Here is a 22,437-nt window from a genome sequence, read left to right on the forward strand (position 1 = left end):
CACTATCCTGACCAAGATATAAAACATTTCCAATGCCCCAGAAAGCTCCTTCATGCCCTTTCCAAATATATCCCAAAAGATAACATCGACTCTGACCTCTATCACCATGGATTAGTTTTCCCTGCTTTTTAACTTCATATAAATGGAATCATGCAGTATGTATTCTTTTGTACCTGGAAAAGGTATTTATTTTTAAAATGTAACCTCATTACTGACAACTTGTAAAAACTGAGATGTACAAATACAGAAACAAAAATTATCTGTAAAGGCATTATGCAGAAATGATCGCTTACTCATTCACTTAACAAGTATTTTTATTGAACATCTACTATGTATCAGGCACTGCTCTAGGCACTGAAGAGTAAGACATGAGAAGGTCCCTGACCTCATGAAGCTTACTGTCTATGATGTATTTATTTGTGGGCTAGTCAAAAATCCTATGTTTACCACCACACAGGGGTCTGGCCTGAGCTCTTGGAGCATCTACCCAAAGGCCTGAAAGTGGGCACCCCAGTAATTTAAGATATCTTAGGAATTTCAAATCATAGAAATGTTAGGGAACTTAAATGGTCATCCCCAACTGGCCATTTTTCAAAGGTGGGATCAGAGGCCCAAAGAAGGTGCTTATCAAAGCCTTTGGGAAGCTGAAGAGTCGTCCAGGAAGGAGCGTTATATCTGGAAGTAGAACCTTAGGCTCCTGACCCTTAGGACGTTTTCCAGGCTGCAACACTGCTCTCTAACAGTAAGACCCACCCTGACCTCCTTCAGGCCAGGGTAGGGTAGTATTTATGTTTTACTTTAGAGATAATTTCATTTTGAGTCCTTCTAGACACTCTGTCCAATCAATGGGAAAGCCTTGGAAAGGACAGGGAACACTAATCTCTCCCTGCTGTAACCAAAGAAGAACAACCATGGAAAGTGAGGGGACAGCTGTGTGCTACAAGAGCAGGAAAAAGATCTCAGTTATGCTGCGAAGTTACAGGGGAGGTGAGTCCACAGGAGCCATATATGCCATTCTGTGAAATTACCAAGATGGTTCTTGGAAAACCTTCATAGAATGATGAGCCAAGTGGGATTTTAAGTTATTTTACTCCAGGGACTGCATTCCTCATAGAAAAGCTTGGATTTAAGCTGCAGATTTTCCACTTGAGTAGAAGAACTTACTATGGTCTCTTCAAATTCAATTCCTCCTAAAAATAAGCCGGCAATCTAGGAGCCTGCAGAGTTCAGTGTCTGCACTTCCTTGTACCCTTTTCATGATGTGCTTCTTCTTTCTAAACATGTGAGAGCCTGCCATATTCCAGAAACCTGCAGGTAAGTAACACATTTAATCTTCACAAAAACAGAGTAGAGCATTATTATTATTTTCCACATAAGGAAACTGAGGCTCAGAAAGATTACATAACATGCCCAAGTTCACAAAGCTGGTTAAGCAGATCTCAGACTCAAACTCAGGTCTGTTTTACTCTCAGGTCTGCCCTCTATTCTCTGCTCTGTCTCCTCTACCTTGCCCTGATAGAATCCGCCTTTCAATATCCCATCTCCCAAAGCAACAAAAGCTGGAGGCCTTTCTTGGGGTTGGAAAGACAGGCCAAAGTCTTTTCTCATTCTAAAGCCCTGCTCAAAAGTTCTGAGCTCCAATCCCAGCCCTTCCATTAATTTACTCCAGCAGCTCCAAGCAACCTCCTTAAACTGTCCTATGTCTTATTTCCCCACCTTTAAAATGGGCCTGACTATATTAGTTCATCACCAACTTATCCTAGATGAAGGATAAATTAAGATTATTTTAACTGTACTATTTCTTCCTCTATTTGGGGGAAGTTTAACAAAGGGGTTTATTAGATAACTCATTTATTTAGCATTTATGACACACACCTTAATCTGCTTTATGACATATAACCAGCACTATCTGCTGGCCTACTTTTCTTCTTAAACTTCCATGTGAAGAGATGGGTATTGAATCTGTTCCCAGATGCACTGTTGTGGGTACTTGGTGAGCACCCACAGTGTACCAGGTGGCATATACAAACTACATTTGGACAGGAGGGTTGCGAAAATTTGCTGGATATGAATGGCCAGGTTACCGGGATACTCACAGGAAGTTTTCCTTATTCTTTCTGTGAAACTTCTTCTAAGTTCACATAGTTGTCTGGGGATGGGGGAGAAATGGGTTTGCTGACACCTAAATTTTGAAAGATAAAGAGGCTTAGGAGTCAGACTAGGCAGCACAGCAGTTGGAACTACAAATTAAAGCTTTGGTGTTAAAAGGGAAGTGATTGCTGATTTTTTAATGGGCTTTCCCAGCTAAACACAGAAACTGGTCTTCATTACACTTGAGTGCTTCTATCATGATAGCAAGTGAGCGACAAGGAAAGAGATTGATCTCCAGGGACATATACTCTGAACACTTCATTATCGTTGTTGAGGGGAGCTGGGTAGCCAGGGAAATTTTTTCATTGGGCAGAACTGTGAAGGGCAAGGACCTGCCATATGTCACAACAAACTCAAAAACAATAAAGTGAAATGAAGGGCCCTCGTTTGCACGAACTTATTATCTCTTTCTCAGGGGAAGAAAGACAGAGTGGTGTTAACCTTTCCTAGGTCTCCATGCATACAACCACCACAATTCTTTGAGGTTCTCAGCTGGCAGGTGGCCCAGGCACCAGTAGCAGGCCCAGTATTTAAAAGAGGCAGCCTAACTCCTCAGCAGCTAGGCTGGAACCAATCACATCTGGGGTTTCAGCATTCATACACCTGGAAGATTTGTTCCTAAACTCAGCAAATGAGAGTGCAGGCCCTTCCGCCTCTAGCCAGAAATCCCTTTCTACCCCCAGCCCGACCTCAGCTTCCTCCTAATTATCTTTTGAAAGTAGGAGAAGTCGGAGAACTTGCTTAGAAATTCCTTTGCAAATTCCCAGCTGATTCTGAATTTGTGTCCCTAGCCTCTCAGTTCCTTCAACCCGAGTGCTACTACCAGCTTTTAAAGGCTGGATCTCCTTGACTCCGAGAACACTAAGTTTGGTGGGGGTGGAAGGGTAGAGGGGGCGGTGGCTAGATTTTACTACTGGGGTTTCTGCCCTCCCAGACTGGAAAGTGTGAACACTACCATGAGACCACAGGTTTCACGCGTGGTCTCATTCAACATGTATACAACCTCCCTGCACTAGAGGTATCTGTAGCATCCCCGTTTCACAGATGATGAAACTGAGGCTCAGACAGGCAAAGGAGTAGTCCTCTGTCCTAGGACGTAGGGATCTGTGAGAGATGTATCCCAATAAGACCCTTCCCCTGTTCTTCTGCGGGTCAGGTCCCAGCCTGTAGACTTGGGTGCGCCTCACTCAGCCTTCCGTTCCCTTCCGCGGGGAGGGGAGATGCGGGCGAAAGTTCGCTGGTGCTGAAAAACCCACACCAAGCCCGAGGTGGGGGGGAAAAAAAAAACTTTCGCTTAGCGAATTTGCCTGCGTCTGCCCAACTTGGGTGTTCACGACTCCAGCCTCGTGTGACTTCGCGTCTGCAAAGCGCGTCCTCCGCCCCGAACCGCGTGTGTCCAGGAGCTGCGAACAAACCAGAAATCAGTCGGCTCCATCCATCCAGCGGCGGGCCGAGCTTTGCTTTCACTGCTAGAAGGGAGGCCCGATAATCCCAGTTTTGCTCCCAAAGCGGAGGCGCTTTGATATCCCTTGTTTAGACAGGAGAGCGCTGCCCAAGCGTCCACCTCCCCCGCGGCTTGGCCAGGCTGGGCGATGGTGCAGCCCCGCTGCTGGGGAGCTCAACTTTGGCTACTCCCTCTGACCATAAATTAGTTGGCGCCTCCTTCAAGGGTCCTCCCGACCCTTTCCCCTCATCTACGCTCTTGGTGCCGGAAGTTCTGCAAATCCAAACCGCCCAACCCGGCAGGTGAGGGCCTCGGGCCTGAGCAGCGGTAACCGAAGTAGAAATAAATGGGGTCCCTCCAATCTACCATTTATTCACCCCGCTCAACATCACCCCACTTCCTCCAACTCTCTGCGCCCCTCCTCAAGCTGTCAGTTTCTCCTCCGCCCGGCTGTTCTCCTGGCCCACCGCCTGCGTCGGCTGGAACGCCTTAAAGAGTCTCTCTACTCTTCACCTCCTCCCTCACCCCCTTATTTCAAGAGCACCTCAACTTCCTCTAGTTCTCACCTGAACCCCCGGAGCGCAGTTTCTTCATCTCTCGGGACTAAGGCCGAATCTGCAGCCGGTGGAAAAGCCCTGGCGCCTTCCACACTAGGCTGCAAGCTACTTGCTTAACAAGTCCAAAGGTCAGCTAAACTTTGGCTGATAAACAGAATCAGGAGAAGAAGAGCTTTAGCCCCCCAGCGTGATTACAATGGATCCTGGCAAGCCCCGCTCGGCCCGGGGCCTCGGCTCCCAGTGTCTGCCCCTCGTGCTCTCCCTCTCTCTCGGTTTTCCCCCCTCCCCACCACCATTTGCATCTTGCCGAAAGCCGGGCCCTTCCCACTAATTTGCATATCTTATATGGCCTAATGGTGGCGATCATGGCAAGGTAGAAGTTTTCTGACTCCTCTGGAGGAGACTCCGGGCCCCGGAGAGTAACAGGTGTCTGGAGGCTGAAGGGTGGGGGGGCTCCCGGACTTGGGGTTCGCTGGTGAAACTCCCCCTCCACCCTCCTCTCTCGCACCCACCCACCCCCTCACCCCCTTTTTACCCCCGTCCTTGGAAAATGGTGTCCAAGCTCACGTCGCTCCAGCAAGAACTCCTGAGCGCCCTGCTGAGCTCCGGGGTCACCAAGGAGGTGCTGGTCCAGGCCTTGGAAGAGTTGCTGCCATCCCCGAGTTTTGGGGTGAAGCTGGAGACGCTGCCCTTGTCCCCCGGGAGCGGGGCCGAGCCAGACACCAAGCCGGTCTTCCACACTCTCACCAACGGCCACGCCAAGGGCCGCCTGTCTGGGGACGAGGGCTCTGAGGACGGGGACGACTATGACACCCCTCCCATCCTCAAGGAGCTACAGGCGCTCAACACCGAGGAGGCGGCGGAGCAGCGGGCCGAGGTGGACCGGATGCTCAGGTAGGCACCGAGCGAGGCTAGAGGTGTGCGCCTGAGACCTCTGCACCTTGGGCCCTGTGCCTGAGCGACACAGCGCTCAACCACTTTCGCCAGCCTGTTTCCCACCAGAAAAGTCCCCCGGGGGGCGCTCCGCTTCTCTCCCAACACCCGGACCCCTCCCAGTTTCTCAACCAAACGACTCCGGGACCCCGAGGCTTTCTCTCCCCAAACCTAGGCCCAGCGCCGGGACCCGAGGGATCCTCCAGGCTGGCTGGGGTTTGGCCGGGAGAACCGGCCGCTGCGAAGCCCTTTGCCTAGAGGTTTGCCCACGAGACTGGAGGTGCGGATGGGTGCCAAGACAGCAGTGTTTTCCCCAGTCCCAGATGCTCGGGCCTGCTACAAGCCCCAGGCCACTCATTTATCCTGGTTGCCACCTCTTGGGTCCGGGAAAAAGAAGGCCAGCCTCGGGCGCAGCGTTCTTTCGTTTCTTGCTGGGGGATTGGCGGCACTCAGGGCCAGGATCTCAGAGGCGGTTCTCTGGTGGGCACCCGCGCTAGCTGCGCGGGTGCAAGGTCCCTGGATTATCCCAAAGCCGGTTTACATTTGCAAAGGGGAATGCTTGATGTAGGATGATTGGGCCCACGCGGGGCAAAAGAAAGCACGCATTTAAGCCAACGTGGGGCAATTGCGGCCAAGAGCCCGGGTCTCAGCGAGTTTGGTCTCAACCTGAGAAAGGAGGGCACTTGGCGATCTCGCCGCCGACACTCTGGCGTTCCCCGGGGAATTCAGGCAGGCTGGCCGCCTATCTCAGTTCCAGGATCGTTTGCTGGACCTCCCCAGACGGTCCAGGGCTTTGACAGCTAGTTACTAATTATCCAAGGAGCAAAGCGGTTCCCTTAGACCACACGTCGCTCCCGGCCACTCGGCTTTAGGACCGAGCCGCTCGCGTGGCCTCGGACGCTCCAGCGCCTCGGTCTCGAGGCAACCGCCAAGACCCAAGTCGCTCCCGGGGCGCTGGCGGCCTCAGCCGCACGCCCGCGGCTGCAATTTGGGGTGGGGTATGACCTTGCATTTGAATTTGCGCTCCGGGGGCCCTACGGCTTGCCCTTCAGTCGGTGCATGGTGGGGGGGGGGGGGGAGACTTTATTTATTTTTTGAAGTATTTTGCTGCAATTCGTTTTGAGATTTTTTTTCTTCGCCTTTCCCCGGCGTGGTGGCGATTTCTCCCTGGCGGGCGTTAGGGCGCAGGAAAAGTGTGAGTCCCGGAGGTTGAGAGGGATCGGAAGACGAGTCCCTTGGAGCGTCTGAGGCACCAGCGCAGCCTGAAGGCTGACCCGGGCCTGGCCGACTACCCGAGCTCCCGTTGCCTTCCATCGGGGGCCAGCGGGCCTAGACCCTTTCGCTAGCCACAGGCGCCTGCTTTTTTGGCCCGGTGCTCGGAGGATCCGGGAAGCCCGATGGGACCTAGGGCGCCCCTCTACACCCAGCCCCGCGCCGGGCTGGTAGCAGCAGAGATGTAACATAAACTACAGCACGTGGAGTTGGGGTGTTATTAATTTATTTCTATAAATCATCAACAGAAAGATACACAAAGAGCAGTGATTAGGTTGAAAAGAGCAGCGGGTTATTCATTGGTGAAGTTGTAAACTAGGCTTAGAGGGGGAAGGAAATCCAAACTCGGACGCGGGGCTGCTAGCCGCTCCCAGCGCACACGCATAGTGCGCGGGGCGCGCCAGCCAGGCCCAGGTGCCGCCCGCCGTCTGACCCGGGCTGTCCGAGCGCCGGAGCCGCCAGCGGAGTCCGAGGGCCGCCAGAGAGAGCCAGGTCCGGCGGGGAGGACCCGGGACCTCAGCCCTGTTCCCTGTGCAAAGCCCCTCAGCTCCAGCAGGGCGGAGGGGGAGGGTGGGGACGCAGGACAGACTCCGAGGCTTTTCTTCCTTTTCCAAACGGGTGCGCCTCCCCTCCCCCACCCCCCCCCCCGGGAGTGGTCCGACTTTATTAAAGTAATTTTTCAAGAAAGTGTTAGCGGTTCCCAGGTCACTGCACAGTCGGCTCCCAAGCGCCAGCACACGCAGTCTCTTTTTTGTCCACCTTGTTCCCCTAAAGCAAAAAGAAAAGAAAAGGGAAAGCCACTTTTTTGGAGCGCCTGGACGTTCTTTATACCTCCTAGAAGATAAAGAAAAGAAAGCCGGGGAGTGCACGCTTCCCGGTTACCAACTCCCGGCCTTGCTCGCCGGCTTCTAGGGCTCGGGCGTGTTGGCGTTTGGAAAGTTAGCTGCTTTCAGAGAAGCCGGAGTTGAGCCTTCTTAACGAACGCGCGGCGAATTGCGGTAGGGTCGAGGGCTTTTCTGCTCGTGGACAGCCAAGTTATTGTTTGAAAAGGACCTTGCTGGGCGGACAATGCGGGCGCCGAGGTCGGGCGATTGACACCTGCGCTCTGAACACAATGGCCGCGCGCGCCTCTGGAGATCCGTGTATTTGTCCTGGTTGGAAACCCATGAAAATTGCTGTATTTTCAAATTAAAAAAAAAAAAAAAAGACTGCCAGTTCTCCGAGCTCTTCTCCGTGAATACATGTGAATTCTGGGGCCAGATAGCTTAAAGGTTTTACTATAGTTTATAGGATTTTCCTGAGATTTTTTTGTTTTTGTTTTTGTTTTGTTTTTAACCTTCCCAATTGTTGAGCTAATTTAGCACTCTTTCCACAAAACTCTTCTCACTTAAAACATTACACTATTTCATTAGGTTTCCTGAACACACAAAATTAACACAGGTAAAGAAATTTAAAACAAAACAAAAATAGCCAAGAAATCTGTTAAAGCAATAATAATAATAAAAAAAGCAATATTAACTTTTAAAATCCAGACACTTCTTCTCCCTTTTGAAGCGACTGTTCGAATTTGTTCGAAGTGTTTTTCCACCCTAGAAATACCCGTGGAAAAATTCTCCACGAGTTAGTTTTAAAATGATCTCTGATATTTAAATTGATATGTCCAAAATGCTTATTACATAATTTTTCTCTTATTCAAGGTCACTTTCCAAGCTTGAAACCGTAACACATTTTCTCATTTTGTTGTTTTTGTTGTTACTTCATTATTATATATTATGTGTCAGTACCTTTGTGAATACTTAAGAAATTCCTTATTAATTTACATATAATTAATACTAAAAGTTTGCGTTCCTCAAAAACTGTTAATCAAAGCTCGCGTTCTCCTGAATTTAATATCAAAGGCTTGCTTCAATAATCACAACTACTCAAATGCTTACAAAATATCTCGGTCTAGTTAATGGGCTTTTTTATTTATTCATTAGGCAAAGTTAATTTTATTTGACAAAGTATAGATAGCATGTAGAAATAAATTGGTTATTACATTGCAACACAGTATCTGTTTTGGCTTCTGCCTTACACCATTTTTTATTGCTTCACCCGAAATTAGTGCTTCCCTTTATTTTTCTGCTGTCTGTCAGGCTAATATACACATCAGCATACACTAGAGGGATGTTGGCTTCTGTAAATTAAATATGTAGCTGCATTAAATAGTGCATGTGGATGTATTGCTTCTTTAATATTTTGTTTGTACGGTGCATTATTGTCTTAATTTCTTGTTTTAAATAATATCTTATTTTTAAGTCTCCCATTCAATAAGCAAAAAAAAAAAAAAAGATATTGGCAAAGTTGAAAAACAGTTTAGATAAATAAAATCCAAACTTTTTTCTAAGCGAGGCACCAATACATTGCTCTTAAAAAGCTTTTTGCACACCTGGGTTTTTGAGAAATGAAAAATGTAACTATGTTCCTGCCCCAAGCTTGCAACTTATGAGAAACATTGATTTCCAGATACCCTTACCCTATATCAGAATAGACAGACTAGAAATGTAAGAATACAGAAAAGCAAGGTATATGGGATTGTTAATATCTTCTCTAGAAATTAAGGTTACTTGCACCATTGGGTTTTATTTGGGAGATAGGGCTGTGAATAATATTAGGGAAAAAAAAAACAACTTCATTTGCCTAACCGCATGGTATGATTGATTCCTCAGTTCCAGAGAGGAAGGTCTTGTATTTCTTAGAACTTTTCTACAACTCTGAAAGTTATTTAATATTTGACTAAGAAATCCTTTTTACTTCTGAGGAGGTAAACACATGTTTTACCCCCATTTTATTGATAAGAAACCGAGGCACCCATTCAGAAGAAAAATAAGGTGATAGAGGTCTAGTCTGAAATTTTAAAAAATTAAATTAAAATTTTAAAAAATTAGGTGAACTTAAAAACTGATGCTACCAAGCCCCCAAACCCCCTGCCCATGTCATTGCATGATCAGCCCAGCCCCAAGCTAATGGCATCCCCACTTTCCAATGGGCCTCTTGCCTTTAAATTTCTCACATTCTGGGAAAATGAAGGAAAGAAAAATAAAACAACAAGAGAGCAGGTGCTGGCAGTGCCCTCCCACTCCTGAAGATGGGAAGTCATCTTTATCTTTTCCTTCCTAACCTCAGAAGAAAGGGATAGAGTACAGAGGCCTTTACCTCCTTTTCTATTTAGGTTCCATTTTGGCCTCATACCCCTCCCAAGGATGTAACTAGGACAAGTGGAGAAATGGGTGAAGATTAGAGTTTTGCACAGACTTTAGGTAAAACCCCTAGAAAGAAAATATTTCCCTCTGGACATTGCCCACCAGCATCCTAACCATACGCTTGTCTGTCTAGCGAGGACCCTTGGAGGGCTGCCAAAATGATCAAGGGCTACATGCAGCAACACAACATCCCCCAGAGGGAGGTGGTCGATGTCACGGGCCTGAACCAGTCGCACCTCTCCCAGCATCTCAATAAGGGCACCCCTATGAAGACCCAGAAGCGCGCTGCACTGTACACCTGGTACGTCAGAAAGCAGCGGGAGATCCTCAGACGTAAGTGTTTTAATCCTGCCTCTGCCTCAACCTGGAGTGACCTTTGGCCTAATTCTGATCCCTGTGGGCTGCTTCAGTTTCCCCTTCATCGGGAAGGCCTACTGCTTGAGCACTTGATGAATACAAGAAAGCTGGCAGGTGGATTTGGTCTTCATGGTTGCTGTACAATGGACTGGCTCGTATTTCCTCTCTCACTATCCTTTGCTACCCAGCCAGTTGCTTTGACAAGCACTGAATGTGTACAATGTACCTTGAATTTTTTGGTCCCTGCTTCTCTTTGAAACCAAGTAGGTAAGAGAGTGAGATACCTTCCCCAAAGTAGGCTAAGTATATCCCCTTGATACAAGACTACAGGTCAGAGTTTCCAAAGAACACATTTCATAGCAGATCACTATTACTGTTATTTTCCTTCCCTCAAGAAAGTGTAAGAAATATAGGGTGTTTGCATAGATATATTCAGAACCTGTCCCTGTGTTATTTTGGGGGGAGGGGTGGGGGGGGACTGAGTCTTGAAATAATTTAAGGGACTTATTCACATTCACCAAAATTGGTAGTTTTGGGACCTCAGCTGGTGATCCTACTAATGAAGAAGCTGCTTCTAGCTAAGGCAGGGCAAGTAAAGATGTCTACATTGGGAACTCTAGCCAACCGAGTCCTATCATTTCCACTCCCACCCCAAAATTTCCTTTCTGTCCCAAGATTTCTTCCACACAATTACACTGAGAGATTTTGAAAGTGTGGGGAAGTTTGAACTGCGTTTGAATGACATATCATTTTTATTTTAGCAAAGTAGACTTTTACTCGACACTTCAGTTATTTCCATCTGGTCCTTTTCCTTGGAAATTTTTAATATCAGTTTTCAATCTCCCCACACACTATCCTCTAAAATTAGGCCTGGGTTTCTCTGTCTTTGTTAAGATGTTAGTCTTCACCACTTTCTGGGCTGAGTTTTTTCCTCCAGCTAGTTGGTCAGTTTTTTAAATTCACACTTGTTCACTGTCACACGTTGCTCTGAAGTGATTGTTTCAATATTCAGATGTCTCAATGTCTGCGGGCTAGAAAGGCCTTCATGGTGGAAGGAAAGGTTTTAGGTGTTCATCTCATATTGTGGTTGTTTCCTGGAAGCATTAAATGGATAGATTAGGAGTAAGAAGCAAAGTGAGAGCTGTTTGCTGCCTAGGTGCAGAGGCACCTTTTAAAGCATGGGTTTACCCTCTACCCATGGTGACTGGCTCTTTTAAAATGTGTTCCTGACATGAAGCAATTCTCTGTAGTTCCTGAAAATTCCAAGAAAATTCTCAGGAGCTGCAGTCCCCAAAAGCCAGAGAATCCTTGGGACCTTCCCTCAACACAATCCAGGTCTTACAAGACATCTACAGTCTGAGCTGCGTCTCTATGTTCAATGAGACTTCCCTCAGAAAGGAGAGGGAGGCTGGAAAGCCAATCTGGGAGCTTCTAAAAATACAAAAGTCCCAGAAATTTTTTCAAGATGCTTGAGATGAGACATTCTACAAAAATTTATGGCAGTCCTGGAAAGTTTTTGTTGTTGTTATTGTTTTAAAGTCACTTGAGACATAAATTTTAAGAACCATCATTCTGTAAATATGTGAACACCTATTATGTGGCAAGAGTTGTGCTAGGAAATTAAAAAAAAAAAATTGTGCTCAGCCTTGTGATGCACAAGTCTAGGGACTTACAACTTTACAACCTAAAGAGGGAGAGATGTTTAATAGTGATGATTGCTAAGAGCTGTTATACAGGCATAAACAAGGGGCAGCAGAGGAATTGTTAAATTGCCTGGAGAAATGACAGAGGGATTCCTAGAGAAGGTGACATTTGAAGCAAGGCTTGAAGGATAAATACAAGACAAATATGCATAGGATAAAAAATTAGGAAGTGGGAGAAATAAAAGAGTAACTCAAGTGAATGGGGTGGTCATAAGAAGAGAGGGGAGAGAAGAAAAAAAAGATGATATAGAATTGCACATTTTCCTGAAAAAAAAAAAAATGGCAGTATTCATGGACCCTTCTACACACGCAGAATCTCCTTGTCCAAGCTTGCTCCCAAGCCTATTAGGAGGCAGCTGGAGCCAACTTGCCCAAGTTAATTTTTATGGGCAATGAACATTTTCTCTTCTCCTGAATACTCTGAAAGGAAGTGGAGGGAAGTTGGTGGTGGTTGGAGGGCATACAGATGTCTAATTCTTCAAAAATTGAGAGAGGCTGGGGCCAAATCCGTGAGATGGGTAGAGCCTGAAGGCAAGCCAGTCTGGCTGATCCTGGCATATTCCGGGTTTCAGGCTGCTGCTCCCCAGTGGGCAACGGAGAGACAAAGGCAGCCCCCACACTGTGGGGCAGCTATGAGTGTGTCTTACATCCACCACAAAGCTTCAGGAGTTGGTTTTGTTATTTCCACATAAGTCAGATCTGAGAGTTTTGTGGCTGTATTATTTGGTTTTGGTTTTTAGTGAGAGGTGATACATTGGCTGGTGGCTAGGGGCTTTAAAGTCTGTAGGCTGGGTTCACAGCCTGGCTCCTGCCTCAAGTCCACACAACTTGGGGCAAGTCACTTAACCAGTCTGAACCTCAATTTCTTCATCTGTAAAATGAAGATAATAATACTTCTCACATGGAAAGGTTGTGAGAATTGGAGATGAAGGGATACATTTTAAGGACTTTGCATAAGACCTAACTATAGAAATGGTTCAATGAATGTTAACAGTTATTAAATCTGTCCACATCAAATGAAAATCGTCAATTGATCTCAAGTGCTTGGATTATCAATACTGGCTTTGGATATTAGTCATAGTAATTCCACAGGGCCACACAAAGCCAGAGGCAGAGACACTAAGACAGACCCTCACTGAGCAAGAAACTTCTTTATCCCCATTAGATTGTCCCTATAGTAACTGCACTTATAGAGCTGAAGAACAAATAAGAGGCGTGACAGCAATTTGAAAAGTATAACCTCTGTAGGAATTTGAGTTATCACCGTCATTATCATCCTGACTAAAGTTAAAAAAAACAAAACCCAGTGCCGTCTAGTTGATTCCGACTCATAGCGACCCTATAGGACAGAGTAGAACCAAAGTTAGATGTTCTAAAAGACTATTTCATGTTCCTCAGGTTTTTAGCCAGTAACATGCACAGGTGGGGAAGCTGATGACCCAGAAATTAAACAACTTGGCTGGGGTCCTATACTATCCCATTGAGTCTGTGACTTCTTGTGAGTATATCTGACAGCAACTCAGGTATCTAAAGGAGTTGTTGGACACCAGTGAAAGTAAAGTCCTAAGGTAGCCTAAGAATCATCCGAAGTGGATGGGTCCCAAAACAAACGCCCCAGTGACAAGCTCAGTCCATCTACCCAGGAGACTATTCATTAACTTGGCCAATCCGCAACTGGTTAATTAAACAAAGCCTAACACCACCTGCAGCTGGGATCCTAAGTCCAGGCTGATTAGAAGCCCACTGCTTCCTAGTGATAGACCAAAATGGAAATGGATCCTTGGATGAATAGTAAGTTCCCCATTGCTGGAGTTATGTAGACTGAAGGACCACTTGGTGGGGTGTCGTAGAGGGGATTCAAGCATTCGGTAGTGCCCCGACTTATGAAACCTCAAGGATTTTGGATTCCAGCTGTCCAAAGAAACAGGAAAGGCAGCATCTGTCAATAATAGCATGTCCAGACTTATTACCCCAGGGCTCAGTGTGACTGGAAGTTGTGACCTTCAAGGCTCTAAGACCTGCAGGAGTGCCTCCAGGAACCAAAAAAGAAAAACATCAAGGTCCAGAATATGAGAAATGAATATATTAGGTGTCCTTGCTCAGCAGGTGCTTGGCCTCTATGTTTACCCATCTGTAAAATGGAATTAATCAGCCCTGATGAACCCCTCCTTCATGCAGATGTGAGGGAGAAGACAATAAAGCTCTCTTCTTCTATGAGCAAATACTTAATCTCATTTAAACCATATAGGGTAAGGAGGTCTCACCACTAGCCTGAGCTGCTGGTTTTCTTTATTCATTCAACAAAAATGTACTGAGGGTCACAATATGTCTGGGCCCTGGGAATTAGACAGACAGGGAGCATCATTCCATCTACATTTATCCTTCTCCAACTCATTAAATACCATTTCTAAAAATGCCCCATGACTACGGTCTTCTGTACTTGCTATATTTCATATCTGTAGGCAGGTCTGTAAGACCTTTTCCTCTTGGACTGCTGCCTTCATAAATTGGTCCCTGGACACACACACACACCAGCACCTTTGGACACACACACATACCACCGCCTTTGAAATTATTTGTGATCTAAAGAGCATCTTTTCTTTGGGGCAAGTCACTTAACCGTCTTTCTAATACAAAGCTCTAGTTATATTTATTTCAAATCAGTATTCAAAGGTTTGGGGTTTTCTTAAAGAACCCACCGTTATAATATGGATAAAGCCAAACCAAACCCACCACCGTCTGGTCAATTCCAACTCATAGTGACTCTATAAGACAGAGTAGAACTGCCTCATAGGATTTCCAAGGCTGTAATCTTTACGGAGGCAGACTGCCACATTTCTCTCTCAGAGCAGCTGGGGGTTCAAAGCAGCTGAGCGCCTTAATCACTGTGCAACCAGGGCTCCTACATAATGTGAATAGCCAGAATATGTGAAGAGAGAGGTGGGGTAGGCAGAACTTTTTAAAGTCTCTGAATATTTTACCTAAGCGCATATAGATCTGAAACTTCATTGAGCTCATCCTCTCGACATCAAAATACAAGAGTTCAGGATTCAGAGTGTTGCTTTATGGCTGAGGGCCAGTGAGCCAACAAAAAAATAAATTGCCCTTAAAACAATGGTTGTCTGTGTTTGAGCTCTTTTAAAGAAAGGAGAGCGGTGGCTTTGGTGGAGTAAACTAAGGAGGGCAGTGAGGGCCCTGTCATAGGGACTCATCTCTGTAGCCCCCCATGCAATAATGGCAGCTTATAAAATTTAGGAGAGAGGAATAAAGGTGTCTTTGTCCGTCTGTCTATCTGCTGCGTGAAAGCTACAGACCCTATCAAATCTACTCCTTTCTCTTTTCAGAATTCAACCAGACAGTCCAGAGTTCTGGAAATATGACAGACAAAAGCAGTCAGGATCAGCTGCTGTTTCTCTTTCCAGAGTTCAGTCAACAGAGCCAGGGGCCTGGGCAGTCCGATGACGCCTGCTCTGAGCCTACCAACAAGAAGATGCGCCGCAACCGGTTCAAATGGGGGCCCGCATCCCAGCAAATCTTGTACCAGGCCTACGACCGGCAAAAGAACCCCAGCAAGGAAGAGAGGGAGGCCTTAGTGGAGGAGTGCAACAGGTAACACCACCAGCAGCTCATTCAAGTGGTCAGGCGAGCACATAGACCACAGACCCACCCCTAGTCCTGGGATACTGAGATACTGGTCATCCAAATAACCAGTGACCAGTTGCCGTCAAGTAGATTTTGACTCATGGCAACCCCATGTGGCACTGTGCTCCGTGAGGTTTTCAATGGCTGAGTTTTCAGAAGTAGATTGCCAAGACTTTCTTCTGAGGCATCTCTGTGTAGACTCATACCTCCAACCTTTCAGTCAGCAGCCAAGCACAATAACTCTTTGCACCACCATGTGGATAAATCAGGGTTTCCTTAAGTGTGTATCGCAGAACCCTAGTTTTAATATATTAAATAAGTTTGAGAAATGCCATATACGCACTTCCTCTTAGGAAATCATGACATACATTAAAGGCTCTGAGAAGTCCTGCAGTAAAGAAACCCACATAACTTTGCTGACTTGGTTGTTAACCATGGAATCCTTTTTCTGTAGAATACATACTAATAATACCCATGGAATTATTATTCTAAAGAAGGTACTCTGGAGAATGCTGGTCTAAGATATGATACAAGTGAAGTGAGAATTAGGTGACCCCATACACGCCAGGGCAAAACTATCCCTTAGCCACAGACTCTGGCTCTGGCCTCCCCCAATTGTCTTGCACCCATTAGTACAAAAGGAAACTTGGCAGGATAGTAAGAATTTGTCAGATCTTTTCAGTCCACTCTGCCCACCCTGGCTCAAAAGAGTTCTTTTTGTATCTTAATTACATGTAATTTCAAAGAAAATGATTGGAAACCCTTAGGAAGGCTTTTTGCTTCATTCCTGCCCCCTCCTCCCTGACTCTGATATTGACTCTAAAATCTACTCTTTTCTTTGGCCAAGACCTGTGGGCTCTTTCTCTGTCTCTGGGCTGGGTCATCTTCAGATGCAGAAGGATAAGACCAGGCAAGTCAGGGCAGGAAGTGGGGAGGAAGAAGAATCAGCCTTGGTGGGCCACAGAGGTCTTAGTCTGTGTTTCTGTTCTCCCTGCTAATGAGAAGCCCCTCAGCATCCACTGGTGTCTAAGAAATCTCTCACACCTGGATTTGGGGTTTTGTCACCACTGATAAAACCCCACCCAGCTAGCCTTTTAGAGGAGACTCCCGGGGTGTGCTTAAGAAATCTGGCTTCCCTTGCACATCTGTGTCCAAGCCTTTCAGAGTGCTTTGAAGGGACTTAGGCAGAGCCAGCAAAGGATTTTGCTTTTGATGAGGTGGGAAGAATGGCAAAACAAGGAGGCGTCAGTCAGGAGGCCCAGTCTGGACCTTTCCCAGGGACAAATTACTCAATAAGCAAGGTAAGCATGTGCTTAGGGCATCAACAAAACAGGGGCACAAGTTGTCCAAAGCAAAGACCCATAGATGCCAAGCAGACAGGACAGTGGAAGGGAACTGGCAGGGCACTAAGTGAAACTGGTACCAGCTCCAATGCTTAAGAATATGCCAGCTAGAAATAAAGTTCACGCAGGGTCACAAAGGTGCCCACACACAAAGTTGTTTAAGCTATGAGGCCCCTACCACTTCAACACCTTCATTGACATCTGTCTCCTACAGTCCCCTCCCGTGTAATTGAAACTCCTTATCTTGGTGAGCCTCTTGGAAGTATACTGTTTCTTTCTAATAAACAAGAGGTGGGGGTGGGCTGTCAAGTCTAACTGTGGCTACACTCACCCAATATGGAACTAAATCCAGCATAAGCGGTTACTGGGCAAAGATGGATTACATTAATAGATAACAGCTCTCTAATCCATTTGGAGAGAACCATTTTGTACATGGACATCTGCTGATCCAGCAACTCCAGCCAGGAGGGCCAGCCATGCTCTTTGCCATGATACAAACATGAGGCTATGTTCTTGCACATCAAAATTGAAGTATGAGCTGTTTAAAGCAAAACCAGGGATTGTCAATTTTTCATTGTGGGAGGTCAATAGAATTTTACACTGTTGAAACAGCTAAGTTCACTCATTCATTTTCTTTGTTGTAGAATATTCTTTTTGTAGAAAATGGGGTACGGTATTTTTATGCAAATAATGTGTACCTTCTCTGTTTGTTTGCCTGCCGTGCCCTACTCCCTCGAGGTGTTTTTGTAAACACACTACGTTATGTTTTTTTTTTTAACAGCATTGTGTGGAAGAGGATTGGCATGGCAGTGCTTGTGAGGGTGCCTCACGGGGGCAAGGTGCAGCCGGCAAACAAATGCAGAAGGTGCACGTTATTTGCGTAAAAATACAGTATATAGTAAAAATCTTAGTACCTCGCATCCACTAAAAATTTTATAATCCAGTTAATTTCATTCCACTAAAATGGTACACACCACTTTTGTGTTCAGTTGCTAATAATATAGCCACATTTAAAAAGAAGTTACACGATGGATAGCTAAGACACACACACACATATATATGCATATATATAACTCATATATCCCGTTCGAATGCGTAAGTAAGCAGAGGAGGGGGCACTACAGATTATCAGTGTTTAGGGCCCTCACATGCCTTAATTAGGCCCTGTTCTTTCCCCTAATTGCCTGGCCCCAGCTTGCTCTCTTCTCATCAGGAGCCACACCAGAGGCCTACACCCCTGACTTCCAGAGCAGCATCGCTTGCCTCGTACCTGTGTTCAGGGCCCACTCAAGCTATCATCATCAGATAATTAGATGGATTTACTTTTTCTCAGGACAGGATTTTTCCCAGCCTCCCACTGTATCCTCAGCTTCCTCACATTCCTAACCAAGACCACTATGATTTTGTGTTTGGGGCCAAGCACTGGCAAGCCCCCTTGGTCACCCTCACTCACCATCTCCCCTCTATCTATTCCCAGGGCAGAATGTTTGCAGAGAGGCGTCTCCCCATCCAAAGCTCATGGTTTGGGCTCCAACCTAGTCACTGAGGTCCGTGTCTACAACTGGTTTGCAAACCGCAGGAAGGAGGAGGCCTTCCGGCAGAAGCTGGCCATGGATGCCTATAGTTCCAACCAGACACACAGCCTGAACCCTCTGCTCTCCCATGGCTCCCCCCACCACCAATCCAGTGCCTCTCCTCCAAACAAGCTGTCAGGTAAGCAGGGTCTGGGCTTCACTGCCTTGGCAAGTGGACCACCCTGGTTTTTCCTGCAGGTCTCACCTGGCCCAAGAATTTTCACAGGAGTAAATGCTTTGGGATGGTACTAGGGCTGGTCTTTTCCCATTGCAAGATTATTCTCATGAAAAAAGAACATGGCTTTTTTCAGGTTTCTTCCAGCTCCTGGTCAACATTGCAGTGTAAGAGATAGTTTGGCCTCCAGGGAGCTATTCTTCTCTATTCCCTGTTTTTCTCCCTGTGTGGCTGCTGACTCAGAGGGTCAGTGCAGCCATCACATTATATACAGAGAAAGCTGCCTTAGTGGTATGCCAGGTGCAAGCCGCAGGCAGGGGGGGTCGTGATGTTGCATCATCAGTCATTGTGATGGAGAACGATGCTGTACTTCTCCATCCCTGTCCATGTCCCACCCCTGACACTCTGTCCAGCTGCAGCAGGAGAAGCTCTGTGGCCCTTAGGGAAGGGCCACTCCATTGGCAGCTTTTGCTTGTTGGTTTCTGTTCTCCATCAGGGTTAGGGTGGTGTCAGTCACTTGAAATCTTTTCAGTGATGAGTTGGCCAAAACCCATTGAATACCTACTGTGTGCTACTATGTGCTAGGCCCTGGCCTGGACTGGTGATGCCTCTTCCGTGAGGTTGGATTTGTCACGATGCAATCCTGCTTCTCCACTGTGGGAAAGTATCCTTGTATGCTGAGCGCTGCATCAGGCACAGGCTGGGGCTGAGCACTTCCACTGGACTTAGTTCTTTCAGGAAAGCTGGCTTCCCAGAATTGGTGTGTTTATTGGGGTCTCCATGGTGCCCATGTGGACAAAGTATGGCACGGTCCCCTTTCTGCTCTGGGGAAGGGCTTACAAAAGAAAATCCAAGCACTGTTTTTGACTCTAAGATGATTCTGAAATCTGTTCATTCACCTGCTGGTTGCCCTTCTGAGAGTTAATGCAAGTGTTGGGGTGACTAATATCACAAGAACAGGCTTAGAGCCACCAGTCAGGCAATATTCAAACATATGTTGCACAGCCATGCCCTCCCATAGTACAGAAATTTCCGAAGGGAAACTACCTTGGAGTCTCCTATCTTCAAGGGTCTGTGGAAACCTGATACTACCCAACATGTAGCCCGGGCCAGGGCTGGAAGCGTCTCTGGGTCACGCTTTCACAGGAGGGAAGAGCTCAGCTGGAGCGGGAGAAAGTTTGGGTTACCCTTGAGGGGTAGAAATATCCCCAGGCAAATACTGGCCTGATTGCAGAATAACTTAGCCCCTCTACGGAAATTTAAAGCAGGATTCAAAGAACAGTGCCAAAGGCATGTGGCTGGCACGGAACAGGACTTGGAGCACTTGCTGCCAGTGATCCACAGAACTGAATCTGGGCGCTGCAGGGGGCGTGGTTGGGATAAGGGACATTATTGTGAAGACAATGGCCATTGTGCTGGAACCTGTGATCTCCACACCAAAGTCAGGGAGCCTGCAAGCCAAACAAAGGCCCAGCAGCTTTCTGACAAGCTGGGGTTGTGTGGAGGTCACCACAGGGCCGTTAGCTTAAGCATTCTGTATTCCAACAGGAGACATCGAGAGCTAGGGCTGCAGGGATGGGGAGCAGGTATTGGAAATGGAGCAGAGTGGGTGTGAGATGCAGCCTGGATACCCCTCTGATGGCCTTTCCAGGGCCTGTGCCCCAGAAGTCTGGACCTTTTAAAAAAATCATGGAATGTTATAATTGTGATGGACTTCAAAGAAGAAATCTGAGGTCCAGGAAGAGGTAGTGACGTGTCAGAGTTACAGAGAAGTAGCAGCAGAGCAAGGACTAGAACTCAGTTTTGCTGATTTCTATTCTATGTTTTCCCGCAGCACAAGTGTGCATTGAGTGCTTATCCAAGTGCCAAGCACCATGCTAAGCATATATAAGGCACACATCTCTGCCCTCCTAGAGCTTACAGTCTAGTAAGGAAGCCATTATGCCAACGTGGAGTCCCCACAACCAGTCGGGGGTCAAGGTTATCTTTGGGGGCTTCATAAGTCTTTCTAGGGAAGGGAGCAACAATTATGGGACACAATATATTTTCAAGGAGCCCTGGTGGCACAGTGGTTAAAGTACTCAGCTGCTAACTGAAAGGTCAGTGGTTTGAACACACTAGCAGCTCCTTAGGAGAAAGATGTGGCAATCTGCTTCTGTAACCATTTACAGCCTTGGAAACTCTATGGGGCAGTTCTACTCTGTGCTACTGGGTCACTATGAGTCAGAATTGACTCCATGGCAACAGGTTTTTGGTGTATATTTTCAGCGTCTAGCTTACCCTCTGCCTCAGTCTTCACTCAGGGCTAATCGAAGTAGTCCTTGTCCCAAGCCCAGAGGCTGGATTCTCTGGAGTTAGTTTTGAATCATGGTTCTAACCAGCTAGGTTGTAATTTATATAACTTCTCTGAGTCTGAGTTTCCCATCTGTAAAACAGAGCAATAGTGCTTACCTCACAGGGTACATATGAGGATCAAATGAACGTGCAATACCGCATTTCCCAATAAACCATAACCACTGCCATCATTGCTCTTATTACAGATGGCCACATAAATAACCATGGAGAGAATGGCAGGCAGCAAAACATTTTCTTTTTGATTTCATACACTGGGGCATTATTCCTGAGAGGCAATGAGATATATCCTGGCACAGGCTCTGGAAGCAGAGGCAGCCACTGTGCTGGTGCCTGGAGTGCCCAGATGCTAGGACCACTGCTTTGCTCTCCCCTTTCAGGCTGCCAGGGAGGCCCCATGGGCTGTGACAGGCTCCTGAGAAGTGCATCCTGCACTAGGCAGATGAGCAGGCTGGAGCCAAATGCTCAGAGAAGGCTTTTGTCTGCGGTGTCTCAGCAGTGTGCTCCCCATCATGGTCTCTGTGGCCAAGATATGGTCTCTAGTCAAGCCCAAAACTTAACTGAATACAGAATTAAAAAAAAAAAAGCTCCATGGTGGCTGAGGTGAAGCCAACATCCACAGTCAGCACTAGCAACCTCTAAGGCTGAGCTGGGTAGGAGTAAGGCCCCACTCCCCTCATCCCCATTCCTAATCCTCTCTTCTACCCAAACATCAGCATCAAAGCCAGAAGGGCTGGCAGCACTCAGAGACAAGGTTTTCCCTGGGACTTTCTTCCTTGAGAGGCAGGGCATCGTTTCTCTAACTGAGCCCCTTCTCTCCCCGGCCACACTTAGCTCCTTGTGGCCCACTTGCCCACAGTGACCACAGTGTGACCCTGGTCCTGGAATGTCCGGCACAATAGGGATGGCAGGAGGAGCACTTTGCCTCTGTCAGCGGCTGATTGGTTACAAGGTGCCCTACAAACACATTGTCAGCAGAATCAGCTGTTTTCAGCGTTTCCCCTCCGTGGCTTTACAATCACACACCAGCATGCAGCCAGGGGTTGTCATGGCATTGTCTCCCTTATGCATGCTTAATTGACAATTAAGTTGGGGCTTTGAACCAGCCTGGCTGCCGCTGATGGGCCTTCATCTTTCCAGTGAGTGTCACAGGGGCACCCTTTGTTTGCTCTTCTTGGGGGCCTGAAGTTACTGTAGCAGGCTGCAGGCAGCCATTTATCTTCAGCCTAGAAGGCCTTTATCTGCCCCTCCCCATTCCAGCTCTCGCCAGCAGGAGCTGTCCCTGGTTATGGGGCCCATGACAGCCCATTCTGAGGCCTTTGAGCAGGCCCGGAGTGATGGCCTCTACCTCCATTCTGGAGCTGAATCAAGAGAAAGGCTCCCAAAAGGTCAGAGGGCAGGGCTGCCGCAAGGAAGAGGACTGGTTGGAGACTGGTGCTCGAATTGATCGGTTCAAGGAGGAGGAGGAAGTTGGCGTGGGATGGAAGTCGGGCTAGCCTTGGCCTAAGCCAGGAGATCTGGCTGCACAATCTGTGGTGGCCTTGCTCACTGTACCCTTTGCTCTAGTCTGCAGCAAACTCACCTGGCCGCTGCCTCACAGAGGGAGGGGAAGGACAAAAGGTCTTCATCTGCCTTTGCTCTCCCCAGTAGTGCCCTTGTCATTCTCCTGGAAAGAGACTGAGGCCCAGAGAA

The 22,437-nt window shown here is 47.2% G+C and overlaps 1 protein-coding gene and 1 long non-coding RNA gene across 7 annotated transcripts in view; one reads left to right on the forward strand and one right to left on the reverse strand.

The window, feature by feature from the left end:
* Window positions 1-41: 41 nt before the first annotated feature.
* LOC126062951 (uncharacterized) lies at window positions 42-4,998 on the reverse strand. The gene is made up of 3 exons (XR_007514178.1): window positions 4,688-4,998; window positions 4,162-4,296; window positions 42-3,554 (listed from the first exon to the last, which is right to left on the reverse strand). It is a non-coding gene; the product is annotated as an uncharacterized LOC126062951 (long non-coding RNA).
* HNF1B (HNF1 homeobox B) overlaps window positions 4,703-22,437 on the forward strand; it is a 62,393-nt gene continuing 44,658 nt past the window's right edge. For 4 of the 6 annotated variants that reach the window (XM_049861013.1, XM_049861015.1, XM_049861011.1 and 1 more), the window contains exons 1-4: window positions 4,703-5,046; window positions 9,733-9,932; window positions 15,082-15,268; window positions 18,122-18,357. In XM_049861013.1, coding sequence (XP_049716970.1) covers window positions 4,703-5,046; window positions 9,733-9,932; window positions 15,082-15,268; window positions 18,122-18,357 — 967 coding nt within the window. Of the gene's footprint in view, window positions 5,047-9,732; window positions 9,933-15,003; window positions 15,269-18,121; window positions 18,358-22,437 lie in introns of all 6 variants that reach the window. The other 2 variants (XM_049861009.1, XM_049861010.1) reach the window with 1 other exon arrangement.

Source organism: Elephas maximus, chromosome 19 (genome assembly GCF_024166365.1).
Source record: "Elephas maximus indicus isolate mEleMax1 chromosome 19, mEleMax1 primary haplotype, whole genome shotgun sequence".
Taxonomy (NCBI): domain Eukaryota; kingdom Metazoa; phylum Chordata; class Mammalia; order Proboscidea; family Elephantidae; genus Elephas; species Elephas maximus.